General features: G+C 41.4%; 1 protein-coding gene across 1 annotated transcript in view; it reads right to left on the bottom strand.

Moving 5' to 3' along the window:
- Positions 1-17,187, bottom strand: part of LOC126249471 (uncharacterized) — a 293,036-nt gene that overhangs the window by 250,231 nt on the left and 25,618 nt on the right. Inside the window, exon 2 of the mRNA XM_049951125.1 lies at positions 3,713-3,834. Within this exon, the coding sequence (XP_049807082.1) occupies positions 3,713-3,779 (67 nt within the window). The 5' untranslated portion in view covers positions 3,780-3,834. The remainder of the gene's footprint in view (positions 1-3,712; positions 3,835-17,187) is intronic.

Genomic DNA, 17,187 nt, shown 5'->3' with positions numbered 1-17,187 from the left:
TTGTAAGTTACCACTTCATATCTATGAATAGAAGGCCCATAGAACAATTTTTAATTTGGCAGACCCATTTGCATAAGTAGCCGAAAGCAACAGTGCTTCTACACTAGTGTTTAGTTGTATTTCGCAGGATTGAACTTTCCTGCGTTTTATGCATCTTGTGATGTAGTATTTGACTAGTTTCTAATCGAGCGTTGCCATTATGTTGCAATGAAATCGGTAAGATACAGTTGTTTAAATTCCAACATCAAGGCTGTCAGTAAAGGTATCAGAGAAGCTCCGGTTGTTTAGTTTGTCAGATGACAAGTAGGTACTGAAACTCGGTCAGTTAAGTTGCCACGCCTTTTTAAATTTTCGAGCACTTCTACGCATCTACTACGTTACTAAGTCATAAGGATCAGTATCTTTTTATATGAATCTGTGACTGAGTCATTTAATTAAAATGGTATCACGTTCAAGGTACTTTTACCAAACGACAATCTCTCCAGAGACGCTACAACATACTATCGCAAGTACGACACAGCCGAAGAGAATGTTATGTTTACGTCCAGAATTTAAATGTTTTTGTAAAGACCACGATAGACTGGAGAGAAGGTATATATGTTGTTGAAGACAAGGAAGTTCGCGTGCGAAATACTAAGGAGGAACTCATAAAACTCCATAGGACGTTAAGAGTACTGGTAATAGTTTGGTAAATACGGTTATAAACTGCAATATTGAAGCAGTACACAAAAACATTCACTGAGATCAATTCTATTAATTTGTGGTACACACTACATGATCAAAAGTATCCGGGCACCTGGTCGAAAATGACTAACAAGTTCGTGGCGCCCTCCATCGGTAATGCTGGAATTCAATGTGGTGTTGGCCCACCCTTAGCCTTGATGATAGCTTGCACTCTCGCAGGCATACGTTCAGTCAGGTGCTGGTAGGTTTCTTGGGGAATGGCAGCCTATTCTTCACGAAGTGCTGCATGAAGACAGGTATCGATGTCGGTAGGTGAGGCCTGGCACGAAGTCGGCGTTCCAAAACATCCAAAATGTGTTCTAAAGGATTCAGGTCAGGACTCTGTGCAGGCCAGTCCATTACAGAGATGTTATTGTATAGTAACCACTCCGTCACAGGCCGTGCATCAAAACAGGTGCTCGATCGTGCTGAAAGATGCAATCGCCATCCCCGAATTGCTGTTCAACAGTGGGAAGCAAGAAGCTGCTTAAAAGATCAATGTAGGCTTATGCTGTGATAGTGCTACGCAAAACAACAAGGGGTGCAAGACGCCTCCATGAAAAACACGACCACACCATAACAACACCACCACCACCACCTCCGAATTTTACTGTTGGCGCTACACACGCTGGAAGTGGACGTTTACCGGGCATTCGCCATACCCACACCTTGCCATCGGATAGCTACATTGTGTACCGTGATTCGTCACTCCACACAACGGTTTTCCTTTCGTCCAATGTTTACCCTCCTTACACCAAGCGAGGCGTCGTTTGGCATTTACCGGCATGATGTGTAGCTTACGACCAGCGGCTCGACCATGAAATCAAAGTTTTCTCACCTCCTACCTAACTCTCATAGTACTTACAGTGGATCCTGATGCAGTTTGGAATTCCTGCGTGATGGTCTAGGTAGATGTCTGCCTATTGCACATTACGACCCTCTTCAACTGTTGTCGGTCTGTGTCAGTCAACAGACGAAGTCGGCCTGTACGCTTTTGTGCTGTACATGTCCCTTCACGTTTCCACTTCACTATCACATTGGAAACAGTGGACCTAGGGATGTTTAGGAGTGTGGAAATCTCGAGTACAGACGTATGACACAAGTGACATACAATCACCTGACCACGTTCGAAGTCCGTGAGTTCCGCGGAACGCCCCATTCTACTCTCTCACGATGTCTAATGACTACCGATGTCGCAGATACGGAGTACCTGGCAGTAGCTGACAGCACAATGCACCTAATATGAAAAACGTATGTTTTTGGGGGTGTCCGGGTACTTTTGATCACATAGTGTATGGATGTGATAACGTATAACTGAGGTTACTGCAGTCACCAAGCGATAAATGTGTTGCTTGAAGCAAGTTGTATTCTTCAGTGTATATCTAGCGAGGACAATGAATATATTTCCATAGAGACCTATCTTGATAGCAAAAAAATAAGTCTTCTATCTGGTATCAATAATATAGTTTAAGGTGAATTATTTCCGAATAGGCTCTTAAATCATTTTTAAACCTATGGGGAACTAACATAACCGTAAGAATGGTACAAAAGGTGATGTTTGAGTCGAGATCGTTTCTCAACGTTGTCCCACTCAGTGTCGCGCATCGTGTCGCCACAGACCCGTAGCGATAACCGAAAGGCTCATAAATCTAGATTTTAAATAAACTTACGTGCCCCTTGCTGTCTATATTATATTTACGACTCGCCTGATCACTGTTAACCTCACATCTCAGGCACACGGAAAGTTCCAACATCCTCGGCCCAAGTCGTATGTTGCTGATACGTTAGTTCAGTAGCCATCGATTAACTCAGGCGTTTTTAGCTGATGGCTCTTTTCATAAACTTTCAAGTAGAAAAATAATATAGCTTGATGTACACGTACGTAACCCTCCATATAGGTCGTTCTTCACATGCAATGAGAACAGTATTGCATATCTAAGACACAGACACGTGTAAGACATTTTAGAAACACATGATATCTACAATAACTACTGGAAAAGAAGAGATCTGCTGTAAATTAGATGAGTGTGAATCTACCTTACATTCACTGTCGCTGAACTTAGAAAACATGACGGGACACAATGCACAAATGTCACTGATAAAACTTGCCGTTTGGAAGGATAAAAGCAGAAACTGTCATAATGTACAGGTATAGATGTTATGTATGAAGGAGTGACAATATGCCAGTCAGAATTCGTAATCAAAAGAGTGTGAGGTTTTTGTTATGCTAGTTTTACGTGAAAATGAACTTAAAAGTACATTTAAACGCCAAGAGCACAAAAACTAGTTTTAGAGAAATGTGTAACTGCAGGCAACAGTCTGTCGTCGTTCCCATGAAAACACAATTTCTTTTAACTTTTTGGCTTCGTTTCCTGTTTCACCTTGGTTAAAGCCAGATTTATTTTACTTTTTACGTGCCTTTAACAATTTACGTAGGTTTGTCGTAACTTTATATTTTTGACGAAGAATCGTCCCTTCCATACGCTCTCAAAGATAATGTTCGGAAAAGAACGTGTGGAAGCACTACGAATTCCACACGTCTTTTACGAGGCAATCGTGAGAAAGCGTTTGTAGTTCGTAGCTCGTTTTCTCGTTCCAAGTGCTTTCTCTAGTGGACGTAAAACACCTCCGCCTCCAGCAGTAAACTTCAGCGCCACTGCAGCGAAATTATCGTTTGGTTTAATGACAGAACAACCAGCGTAAAGTCTACTGCTGTTCCTTCCTTCACAAAGATGTTCTTTACGTAGACAACGAGAGATAAACCTATAAGAATTCCCTGTCTCAATGAGGAGTCGTAGTTTCCGACGTCTTTGTGTGTCTGCTTACCACAACCGGGCCTTTTCTAAACGTATCTGGAAGATCTTAAGACCCAAATGCACGGAGAGGAGAAATACTAACGTTTTCTCGAGGCAGACATGACATGTATTCAAGCCACTATGGCTGTTCGGTCCATCGTCAGATACAGTTTCAGGTGTCACTATATACGTACCCAAGAGATTGTTACGATTGGTGAGTACTTTGCTGTACACCAGGAGATCGCCTGGGCATATCTGCATTGGGGGGATGACCACGATGGAGCTGCGGCGAGTCCGCTGAGAGTTGTCTGAACCCCTGCAAGCAAACAGAACATTCAAGGATTGAAACTAGTAGGTCTATGATTAGCTAAAGTTATAAATAAATGAAAAGGAATTATATGTAACTTATTCTACATCTTCCTTACAGAATGATGAACCTGAACTCTAAAAGCCAGATTAGTAAGTTTGACAGCAGAGATGTTGGTGAGGCTCTGTCACACATTTTTATTAACATTTTTCGTTCATGCTGCCGTTGGTATGACTAGGCAGTCTAGGGATACCATCGTCGGTAGACGGCGGCAAGGCAGATGAAGCGATGTTGGCGTTTCAGCACTCCGCGTGTATTGGTGTAGAAACTAGCGCCGTCACTACGACATAAATAGCAACTAGCAAGACTGGTAGAGGCACGCTGGGACGTCACAAAATGACAGCTTGGACTATGGACATCGCGACACCCTGGATCAACACTGCCATTCACCCGCCTCTGGACTAGCTGTCGCTCTGCGTGTCTCCACAAGAGTATCCAGCAGTCGTACAGATTACAGAAGCGTATGAACAAACTGAAATGAATTACTTAGTGGCAGTGCAGTACACACTCCAGAAAACAGCAACATATATAGAATTCTTATTCTGTTCTTCCATGCCGACTGGTGTGGCCGTGCGGTTCTAGGCGCTACAGTCTGGAACCGCGAGACCGCTACGGTCGCAGGTTCGAATACTGCATCGGGCATGGATGTGTGTGATGTCCTTAGGTTACTTAGGTTTAAGTAGTTCTAAGTTCTAGGGGACTGATGACCTCAGAAGTTGAGTCCCGTAGTGCTCAGAGCCATTTTTTTATTCTTCCGTATGGGGGGAGTAAATGTTTTTAAGACATCGTTTCATCCTGTTTCACCACCCACACTACATGGGAGCTAAAAAGAGTATAATGCATTGCCAAATTTATCTAAGAGACCATTCAGGCGACGAAGTGTAATCGAAATTAGATAGGAAAAATATTGGAACCCTATCAAATACAAGTGCTAAATGACAAAGGGAAAATAAATCTAACTGTCGAGAATATGTTAGCCATTTTCCAGAGACCCAACAGAAACGACTAGAATGCGCCAATGTATGGGAGAATATGGGCAACACCATGTTAGAATCCTGAACATCTGAGCCACAGAATGTTCGTCATTTGAGCCAGTTTTTCGAGATGCAAAGAAATAAGTCTTCTTAGAAGACATGGTGCCCCCCCCCCCCCCATGAACCATGGACCTTGCCGTTGGTGGGGAGGCTTGCGTGCCTCAGCGATACAGATAGCCGTACCGTAGGTGCAACCACAACGGAGGGGTATCTGTTGAGAGGCCAGACAAACGTGTGGTTCCTGAAGAGGGGCAGCAGCCTCTTCAGTAGTTTCAAGGGCAACAGTGTGGATGATTGACTGATCTGGCCTTGTAACACTAACCAAAATGGCCTTGCTGTGCTGGTACTGCGAACGGCTGAAAGCAAGGGGAAACTACGACCGTAATTTTTCCCGAGGGCATGCAGCTTTACTGTATGGTTAAATGATGATGGCGTCCTCTTGGGTAAAATATTCCGGAGGTAAAATAGTCCCCCATTCGGATGTCCGGGCGGGGACTACTCAAGAGGATGTCGTTATCAGGAGAAAGAAAACTGGCGTTCTACGGATCGGAGCGTGGAATGTCAGATCCCTTAATCGGGCAGGTAGGTTAGAAAATTTAAAAAGAGAAATAGATAGGTTAAAGTTAGATATAGTGGGAATTAGTGAAGTTCGGTGGCAGGAGGAACAAGACTTCTGGTCAGGTGACTACAGGGTTATCAACACAAAATCAAATAGGGGTAATCCAGGAGTAGGTTTAATAATGAATAGGAAAATAGGAATGCGAGTAAGCTACTACAAACAGCATAGTGAACTCATTATTGTGGCCAAGATAGATACGAAGCCCACGTTTACTACAGTTGTAAAAGTTTATATGCCAACTAGCTCTGCAGATGACGCAGAAATTGAAGAAATGTATGATGAAATAAAAGAAATTATTCAGATAGTGAAGGGTGACGAAAATTTAATAGTCATGGGTGACTGGAATTTGGTAGTAGGAAAAGGGAGAGAAGGAAACGTAGTAGGTGAATATGGATTGGGGCTATGAAATGAAAGAGGAAGCCGTCTGGTTGAATTTTGCACAGAGCACAACTTAATCATAGTTAACACTTAGTTCAAGAATCATAAAAGAAGGCTGCATACATGGAAGAAGCCTGGAGATACTGACAGGTTTCAGATAGATTAGAGATTTAGGAACCAGGTTTTAAATTGTAAGACATTTCCAGGGGCAGATGTGGATTGACCACACTCTATTGGTTATGAACTGTAGATTAAAACTGAAGAAACTGCAAAAAGGTGGGAATTTTAGGAGATGGGACCTGGATAAACTGACAGAACCAGAGGCTGTAGAGAGTTTCAGGGAGAGCATAAGGGAACAATTGACAGGAATGGGGGAAAGAAATACAGTAGAAGAAGAATTGGTAGCTTTGAGGGATAAAGTAGTGAAGGCAGCAGAGGATCAAGTAGGTAAAAAGACGAGGGCTAGTATAAATCCTTGGGTAACAGAAGATAAATTGAACTTAATTGATGAAAGGAGGAAATATAAGAATGCAGTAAATGAAGCAGGCAAAAAGGAATACAAACGTCTCAAAAATGAGATCGACAGGAAGTCCAGAATGGCTAAGCAGAGATGGCTAGAGGACAAATGTAAGGATGTAGAGGCTTATCTCACTAGGGGTAAGATAGATACTGCCTACAGGAATATCAAAGAGACCTTTGGAGATAAGAGAACCACTTGCATGAACATCAAGAGCTCAGATGGAAACCCAGTTCTAAGCAAAGAAGGGAAAGCAGAAAGGTGGAAGGAGTATATAGAAGGTCTATACAAGGGCGATGTACTTGAGGAAAATATTATGGAAATGGAAGAGGATGTAGATGAAGATGAAATGGGAGATACGATACTGCGTGGAGAGTTTGACCGAGCACTGAAAGACCTGAGTCGAAACAAGGCCCCCGGAGTAGACAACATTCCATTGGAACTACTGACGGCCTTGGGAAAGCCAGTTCTGACAAAACTCTACCATCTGGTGAGCAAGATGTATGAAACAGGTGAAATACCCTCAGACTTCAAGAAGAATATAATAATTCCAATCCCCAAGAAAGCAGGTGTGTGAAAATTACCGAACTATCAGCTTAATAAGTCACAGCTGCAAAATAATAACGCGAATTCTTTACAGAAAAATGGAAAAACTAGTAGAAGCCGACCTCGGGGAAGATCAGTTTGGATTCCGTAGAAATGTTGGAACACGTGAGGCAATACTGACCCTACGACTCATCTTAGAAGCTAGATTAAGGAAGGGCAAACCTACGTTTCTAACATTTGTAGACTTAGAGAAAGCTTTTGACAATGTTGACTGGAATACTCTCTTTCAAATTCTAAAGGTGGCAGGGGTAAAATACAGGGAGCGAAAGGCTATTTACAATTTGTGCAGAAACCAGATGGCAGTTATAAGAGTGGAGGGGCATGAAAGGGAAGCAGCGGTTGGGAAGGGAGTGAGACAGGGTTGTAGCCTATCCCCGATGTTATTCAATCTGTATATTGAGCAAGCAGTGAAGGAAACAAGAGAAAACTTCGGAGTAGGTATTAAAATCCATGGAGAAGAAATAAAAACTTTGAGGTTCGCCGATGACATTGTAATTGTATCAGCGACAGCAAAGGACTTGGTAGAGCAGTTGAACGGAATGGATCGTGTCTTGAAAGGAGGATATAAGATGAACATCAACAAAAGCAAAACGAGGATAATGGAATGTAGTCTAATTAAGTCCGGTGATGCTGAGGGTATTAGATTAGGAAATGAGACACTTAAAGTAGTAAAGGAGTTTTGCTATTTGGGGAGCAAAATAACTGATGATGGTCGAAGTAGAGAGGATATAAAATGTAGACTGGCAATGGCAAGGAAAGCGTTTCTGAAGAAGAGAAATTTGTTAACATCGAGTATAGATTTAAGTGTCAGGAAGTCGTTTCTGAAAGTATTTGTATGGAGTGTAGCCATGTACGAAAGTGAAACATGGACGATAAATAGTTTGGACAAGAAGAGAATAGAAGCTTCTGGAATGTGGTGCTACAGAAGAATGCTGAAGATTAGATGGGTAGATCACATAACTAATGAGGAAGTATTGAATAGGATTGGGGAGATGAGAAGTTTGTGGCACAACTTGACTAGAAGAAGGGATCGGTTGGTAGGACATGTTCTGAGGCATCAAGGGATCGCCAATTTAGTATTGGAGGGCAGCGTGGAGGGTAAAAATCGTAGAGGGAGACCAAGAGATGAATACACTAAGCAGATTCAGAAGGATGTAGGTTGCGGTAGGTACTGGGAGATGAAGAGGCTTGTACAGGACAGAGTAGCATGGAGAGCTGCATCAAACCAGTCTCAGGACTGAAGACCACAACAACAACAACAACAACAACAACAGAAGACATGGTATTGTAAATTAATCAAATTTTCGAAAAATACTTTGGAGAAACCATTTTAATCAGATGCACCTTGTCTGTTACTGATGGTGAGACTGTTTCGGCTACTTCTGATATATTTGTAGTGTCTGTAGTTCTTACCCATTGAACAAATTGTAGATTGCTAAATCAAGGACTTACTATTTACAGTTTTATGTGTCAGATGTTGACGCTGAAACAGGAAGATTAATACTTATAACGAGCTCTTTCGAAGAACTGAGAGATAATTATTTTTACACACACATTTCTTTTGGAACTCATCATTTCAACTGCCTTTGTGTTTACAATATCTCCCATCGTGTGACTCTCTCTGATGCAGTAGTTACGTTAATGGAATCCATTTAGCATGCACTGGCAAGACATGCAAAATTCGCTGCGGTAATGGTAAACTGATGTTCCGCATTGTACAATGATAGTTTCAGGGAACGGAAGGGTATACGACACTCTTCTGGTATCAAGACTTAGAAACTCAGAAACATACAGTGTGTAATGTAATCTGGTGGAAGTTGCAAAAGGAGATAGGAGCGTAAATGTATAATACTGGATCAAAATATTTTCTATAACTACGCAGCAAGGGGCGAACTTCGGTATAAACGGAAGCGATAGGTATCTATAAAATAGAGACAATTTATCTGAGTATCGGGAACGAGGCTGACAGAAAGCTGGAGGGCAGTGGTAGAGTCCAGTAGAGACGATATGCAAGAGGCCGATGAACACAAAAAGTTATTTTGGTGTTTTTTAGTAATGACATATAAAGCTTCAAAATGTACACGAAGATTTTGGGTGCTTAAGGGCTCCAGTTCTCTGGAATTGCAGGAAAATTAATCCTGAGGCTGAAAAGACAACTCGTTATTTATCTTGCAGTTTTGTACGATGTTAAGGCCAGTTACCCCATAATTTTGATTTATGATTTAAGGTGGCAGAGATTGCTTCCTCTGCAGAAGTCATACCTTTTGGAACGAAGATAGTCAGTCGATGCAGAAGTGGTTCACGTATTATACATTTCTTTCTATGTTAGATGTTATCAGTTCTAGTAAAATAGAATCTAAGGAAAGTTTCAAAACCCTGATTCATAGCAAGAGCACAGAAAGTAAGGCACCACTTGATTATTCCTTATTCCATGGTTTTTGTTTTTAGTTATTGTATGCCAAAGTCTGTTTTATAGAATTCCGACTATGACATGTATTTTGATCTATTCCGCCTATGACGTAAATGTATGAATCACACGTATTTTGATCTTACTTTACGTTATTTAAAGACAGACCTGGAAGAAATTTTAAAGATTTTAAGATTTTAGTGCAGACTTTTTCATTTTTCCTATTGCGGAATCTGAAGCTATGATTGATATCACATTACGTGATTGTGTCAAAAATAAATAAAAGGGGTGTGTAGTTATAGCTGCCAGCCAGTCAGCATTAGTAAGTATTTTCGCTAGTTTTTGGGGGCCAGGTGATCCTGCTGTCAAATCGCATAATCCGCTGTAAGCTAGGTGTTCCGTAGGGACGAGGATATTATGTTAACGACGAGACATATTTTTCCAGAAGTAAGCCGCAGTTACGACACTAGGAGAAGTGTAAGTTGCACTCCTGTTAATTTCTTCTATAAACATGTCGATAAGTAAGAAAAAGTGAGTAACTACTACAGAAACTTCGAGAAGCATTTACTGTTACGAGAAGACAAGTAAAAACATAAAGAAACAGAAATGACTGTGTGTTTGTGTATGTTTATACATTCAAATAATCATTTGCAAAAGACCTCTGCACAAAATAACCATTTCATTATTACAACGAATTTAGTGAACTATTGATATTAGGAATCAGTATTACTTCGGCGAAAGTTTGTCTCCTGACAATACACGCACAGTTCATATAGGGACTGTGCGTAAGATCCGAAAAGAGAAGCACGTGCGAGGAAGACTAACGGATTTCCGCAGTATGATTACATTATTTGGATTCTCTTTTTCAGTATATTGTCTTTTGGAACAGTAGTACACATGCAGCACTAGCCTGAACTGAGTCTCAGCATCAATGGATTTTTCTGTGTCATCTGCACGCGTAAGCCTTGTATTGGGTCGTATGTTGTGACGGAGTAGCCACGACACAAAGCTTAGTCAGACCAGTTTGTGATCAATTGGAATCTGTAATTTAGTGAGCGCTAGAGCTTTGGTCGAAAACAGTTCCATTGTGGTTTGTTTGTGGGAGAGATTGTGCGTTCAACGAAAGAGAGAGTACGACGATCTTGTTCCCGGTTCTCAGGGCTCCAATACCTCTAGTCATAGCTTTCCATAGCTTTCCATATCACCTGAAGTGTCAGGGGAGCTGCTCGCTAACAAATTATTCAGTAGTTATTGAAAACGTAAATTCGAATTTAGTTTTGACTCAGGCAGTTACGATTCGACATACAGGATCGTGCAGCAAAATTACGAAACTTAGTCCTTCCAACGGAAGAGATTAGTGTGACGAATACAGTGACTCTCAGGGCTATTCTCGCATCGCTAGTAATTACCAGATCCCTTTAAGTGTAGGTCTGCAGCGTCTTGCCAGAAGTCTCGGGAATTTCAACAGATATTGGAAAAAAAAAAAAAAAAGATTTCGGTGACATTGTTTATGCCTGTGTTCCAATAATAGTTTATTATGTGAAATTGTCTTGAAAGGAGGATATAATATGAACATCAACAGAAGCAAAACGAGGATAATGGAATGTAGTCGAATTAAATCGGGTGAGGCTGCGGGAATTAGATTAGGAAATGACAGGCTTAATTAAAGTAGTAAATGAGTTTTGCTATTTGGGGAGCAAAATAACTGATGATGGTCGATGTAGAGAGGATATAAAATGTAGACTGGCAATGGCAAGGAAAGCGTTTCTGAAGAAGAGAAATTTGTTAACATCGAGTATAGATTTAAGTGTCAGGAAGTCGTTTCTGAAACTATTTACATGGGGTGTAGCCATGTATGGAAGTGAAACATGGACGATAAACACTTTGGACAAGAAGAGAATAGAAGCTTTCGAAATTTAGTGCTACAGAAGAATGCTGAAGATTAGATGGGTAGATCACATAACTAATGAGGAGGTATTGAATAGAATTGGAGAGAAGAGAAATTTGTGGCACAACTTGACCAGAAGAAGGGATCGGTAGATGGGGCATATTCTGAGGCATCAAGGGATCACCAATTTAGTATTGGAGGGCAGCGTGGAGGGTAAAAATCGTAGAGAGAGACCCAGAGATGAATACACTAAACAGATTCAGAAGGATGTAGGTTGCAGTAGTTACTCAGAGACGAAGAAGCTTGCACAGGATAGAATAGCATGGAGAGCTCCATCAAACCAGTCTCAGGACTGAAGACCACAAGAACAACAACATGTGAAATTACTGTTCAGACTAATTATGTGTTGCTTGAAGAGAAGGGAGTATCAGCTGTGCCGTAGCAGGAGCACCGCGAAACAGGCACGAATCGTTATATTGTAGAAGATATCAGTTTAAATGTCCGTCTAAAACAGATTATTCCACGAACCGCTAATAATGCTCCTGGAGTGCCGTTGTCCAAATCCATTGATCGAGTTAGACGAAAAACTCAGCTTAACTCTCAGAGCGAAGATAGCTTACAAAACGCACGTTCGACCTGAACATTACTCGTCAGTTCAGGACACATACCAAATAGTATTTAGCGAGAACATTCAAAGAAGAGCAACGCGTTTAGTTACAGGTTCATTAAGTATGCACGAAAGCATAACAGAGACGGTCAGCCAACTTCAGCGGCAGACGCTGCATGAGAGGCATTCTGCATTTTGGGGTGGTTTACTGTTACTGTTCCTAGAGTGTACCTATCTAGAAGAATCAACCAATATATTGTTTCCGCTTGCGTATTTCCCGCGAAAAGAAAACCGTGAAGGTAAATTTAGAAAAATTCGTGCCCAGACGGATTCTTACCTCCACTCTGTCTTCCCGCGAACGTTTCTCGAGTGGAACAGGAAAAGGGGGAAGAAACTGTGCTACACGAAGTGCTCTCCGCCACCAAACGTAAGGTGGCTTGCGGGCTGTAGATATAGATGCAGATGTAGAAATGTAGATATCAATGAAATTAAATAGCTCTATAACTTCTATACGATCTACCGCTCCAGCCACTGTTCAACAAGCGTTACCTGCCATATGCAACTCAACTACCACTTCCGCCAAACAGAACCAACAACAGGTGCTACTAAACGACTGTGCACAACCAGGCTCCCACGGTAACTGCTCTCCATAATCTATCAACCACTGCCTGCGCCCCTGGCTTAAAGTTATTTTATTTATTCCCTCTCGTCTGACGTCAAAAATCGATGTCAGAACATGTCTCGCCGTTACAACGTAATTTATTAAAATTATTCACACTTTTTCAAGTTAAAAAACGGTGTCGCATATGCGCTAATTTAACAAGAAAATTAAACATAAATGGTTGATTCTACGATGATTGTTGCTCAAGATACATTCATTTAAATGCTGTTCCTAAAGTATATACGTTATGGTCAAAATAAATGTGTGTAAATGACGAGATATTCGCAAGTGTTTGGTGCTGTTCTGAAAGGAATTTTTCATCTCTCTTTCAACTTGTGTTATCATCTTATCGTAATTTACATATTTATTTTATAATAATTCATCATCAACTTGTCTACGTATATCTGAGTGAATAGCATCTTCTGATCTTGAATTATACTGCTATACCTCTAAGTATCTCCCCTTAATTCTAACAAGCTACTGCCTCGCGCTGTAGCACCTGTATCAGGTATCGCATGTAAATTCTGTGCAGCTAAATCGACGTCCTTGTGTCACAATCCGATTAATATTAATATAAATATAAATTTTATAACTGCCAGCACACTTCATGTAATGCTAAAAATCAAATAAAAACAGTCTATGACAACGCGATCGAGGCTGTTTTTAATTTTTATTTGGTTTTTACTGGATTTTTAGCATTTTATATCGATAGCTGTACTCCAGTTACACAATGCATTCTAAAATTTTGCACTTAAAAAAATCAAATATGTGTGAAATTTTATGGGACTTAACTGCTAAGGTCATCAGTCCCTAAGCTTACATACTACTTAACCTAAATTACCCCATGGACAAACACACACACCCATGCCCGAGGGAGGACTCGAACCTCCGCCAGGACCAGCCGCAAAGTCCATGACTGCAGCGCTCTAGACTGCTCGGCTAATCCCGCGCTTTGCACTTCATATAACATAACTTCCAAAGTAACTGTTTCAATCCAGTGGCGTTGCCGACAGTAATTCTGTCCTTTTAGTCTCTTCATGTTGATATGTCTACCTGTTATTTGTTTTATCTGCCATCTATAGTTATTTAGTACCTAAGAATGAATATTTTCTATCATCTCCCACACTCTACCGACCCCAGAACGGCAGCGATTTTTTGCATCCAGATTACTGGTCTTAAAATGTATTTTCCCTGCTGTTTCTGTCGTTTCCTGCCCTCTGCCCGCTGTCGCACACCACCTGACTGGACCCTCGCGCCAGTTTCTGGCTTTCTAGAGCTGACCGGAACCGCGCGTATCCAGCATACAACATCAGTTATGTCACACAAAGCATTTATACGTATATATATATATATATATATATATATATATATATATATATATATATATATATATATATATATATATATGTTTTAAAAATTCCCTTTCAATTATGGTTTCTACGTCCAGTATTTATTTATCCTCATTCCGACAGAACGCGTCCAAATTACGTTCCAATTATGGCAGATGGCTTGCCCTTCGTTTCAAGATTTACCATCCAGGCATCAGATATACACTTTCTCATTCCTAGCAGTCGTCAAAAAAATCTGATTTTTTTTTGTCTGCAGTTAATACCATTCGTGAACTGTACGCAGAAAAAATATCTGTGCGACAGAATTTTTGTGTTGCAGAGTAATTCCAGAACTGTGTTCTCTGAATAATATCTACGAGTCAACAACGTAAACTTAGTCTGCCTATTAAGATTTCAGTCCAACCATTTATAGACAGACAAAACTTGCAGACGAATGCACACTATCCATCCAGTTTTCTCAGTCACTCGCAAAGTCTACTACAACTTAGAACAGAAACTTCCTGGTAAAAATGGTTCAAATGGCTCTGAGCACTATGGGACTCAACTGCTGTGGTCATCAGTCCCCTAGAACTTAGAACTACTTAAACCTAACTAACCTAAGGACATCACACACATCCATGCCCGAGGCAGGATACGAACCTGCGACCGTAGCAGTCGCACGGTTCCGGACTGCGCGCCTAGAACCGCAAGACCACCGCGGCGGGCAAACTTCCTGGTAGATTAAAACTCTGTTCCGGGCCGAGACTCGAACTCGGGACCTTTGCCTTTCGCGGGCAAGTGCTCTACCAACTGAGATACCCAAGGAAGCCATACTGCTACAAGCCGGCCGAAGTGGCCGTGCGGTTAAAGGCGCTGCAGTCTGGAACCGCAAGACCGCTACGGTCGCAGGGTCGAATCCTGCCTCGGGCATGGATGTTGGTGATGTCCTTAGGTTAGTTAGGTTTAACTAGCTCTAAGTTCTAGGGGACTAATGACCTCAGCAGTTGAGTCCCATAGTGCTCAGAGCCATTTGAACCATTTTTACTGCTACACCTTTAGTATACGAGGAGCGTACAAAGAAATTTACAGGCATAAGATGCAATTCATCCACATCGAATCATTGCCTATAAATATATTCCTGTACGTGTCCTATCTCCTTTATGTTATTCCCACGGTAGCTTCGCTAGATATACATCGCCACAATGGCATCAGAATGCATACCGTTTTTCGAGAGAGCCACTGACGGCAATAAATAAATAAATAAAAAATTAAAATCCACGCTAAAACGGAGTCGCGTGATGTAAACGAAGGTTGGTAGGTGTGGCTGTATGTCTGAAAGATGATGTCTGCACAGATTTGGGGCCAGTCATATAAGAGTGAAGCTAGTAGCGTCACAAAGAGGTTGCAGATCAGGTTTGTTTTAAATACACTCTGTAACGGTCATGAGCGTTAGTTACTTTTGAGATTGGACGAGGTGAGTTAATGTTAGTCGAGAATGCTTCTACGGCCTACAAAGACACCATTATGAACACCACACTGAGCTTGAAAGAGGTCACGTAAATGGGCTACGAGCAGCTGGATGTTACTTCCGCAATAGGACAGAAAGACTAGGCGGGAATGTAGCCACTGTGCCACGCGGGATTAGCCGAGCGGTCTTAGGCACTGCAGTCATGGACTGTGCGGCTGGTCCCGGCGGAGGTTCGAGTCCTCCCTCGGGCATGGGTGTGTGTGTTTGTCCTTAGGATAATTTAGGTTAAGTAGTGTGTAAGCTTAGGGACTGACGACCTTAGCAGTTAAGTCCCATAAGATTTCACACACTTTTTTTTTAACAAATCCCGTCCGTGTGTCACCTAACTAACGTTACGCTCGAGTAACTCGTCTTTAGACACTTAACGTTATCTGTAAATCATGCAGCGAAAGACAACATTCTTCCGTGAGTTTTATGCACGTATAAATCGACGGACAGGGATTTTAATATGGCTCTGAGTACCTTGGGACTTAACATCTGAGGTCATCAGTCCCCTAGAACTTAGCACTACTTAAACCTAACTAACCTAAGGACATCACACACATCCATGCCCGAAGCAGGATTCGAACCTGCGACCGTAGCAGTCACGCGGTTCCGGACTGAAGCGCCTAGAAACGCATGGCCACCGCGGCCGGCGGATTTTAATAGATAGACTAAATTTTCATTGTTGATTTGTAGATGAAGTCGTATAACTTAAAGTGGCGGTATTGCTCTGTAGCTCAAAAATTTTAATCGACAGACAGAAATTCATTCCACCCGCCAAAAAAGAGCAAATGAATGTACCGGTAACGATAGCAGGTTCTACCGTATATTTGTTATATTTACTGCCCGTTAAATGCTGATTATGTAATAAATGACGCTGGGGAACAAGCCTGGTGCAGTTTGTAGCATCAATCTATATACACAAAGATTTCCAAGGTTTTTCTCTACTACTTGTGGAAGAAAATGTTGAACATTGCTAACGCAGAGCTGACTTGTAATTTATCCATTTTCTTGCAATTGCTCGGTTATGGGCTATAGTGACATCACTTCTACAATTATTATCAAACCTCTTCTAAGTTGTAGTAGAGACTTCGTGAGTGACTGAGAAGACTGGTTGGATGGTATACATTCTTCTGTGAGTTCTATCTGTCTATAAATGGATGGACTGAAATCTTAATAGGCATACTAAATTTTCGTTTTTCCCTTGTAGATTAAATCCAGTGAATAAGGTTATGGAATTATTCTGCAGCACAGACATTTTGACCGACAGACAGAAATTTTCTGTGTGTGTAACTTACAAATGGCGTTTCCACTAGACGAGAAACAAATATGCTTGACGTCTGCTAGGAGTGACAAAGTGTGTGTCTGTTCTCTGCGATAGTGAAACTTGAAACGAAGGGAGAGGCATACGCCGTAATTGTTACGTAACTGGAACACATTCTGTCAGAAAGAGCGAAAATAAATACTGTTACTGTCAAACCGTTATTAAAGTGAATTTTGTAAAACGTATAGTCATATCCCTTTGAAACATAAATGCTTCGTGTCACACAGAACTGATGTTGTACTCGGCATATACGTTGTTAAGATGTACGCCGTGCGCTATGGCCATGACATTATTACTCGTTTACAAAGTGTAGTACAGACGACGTAACAAGCTTATTGCTCATGTCTTCCTACGGTGAAAATTGTGTCAGGGTGATGGGGCACTAAAAACGTTTATTTTCATTAACTTAGAGACAAATTACAC

The sequence above is a fragment of the Schistocerca nitens genome, chromosome 3, assembly GCF_023898315.1.
Source record: "Schistocerca nitens isolate TAMUIC-IGC-003100 chromosome 3, iqSchNite1.1, whole genome shotgun sequence".
NCBI classification, from domain to species: Eukaryota; Metazoa; Arthropoda; class Insecta; order Orthoptera; family Acrididae; genus Schistocerca; species Schistocerca nitens.
This window is presented reverse-complemented; position numbering and strand designations above follow the sequence as displayed.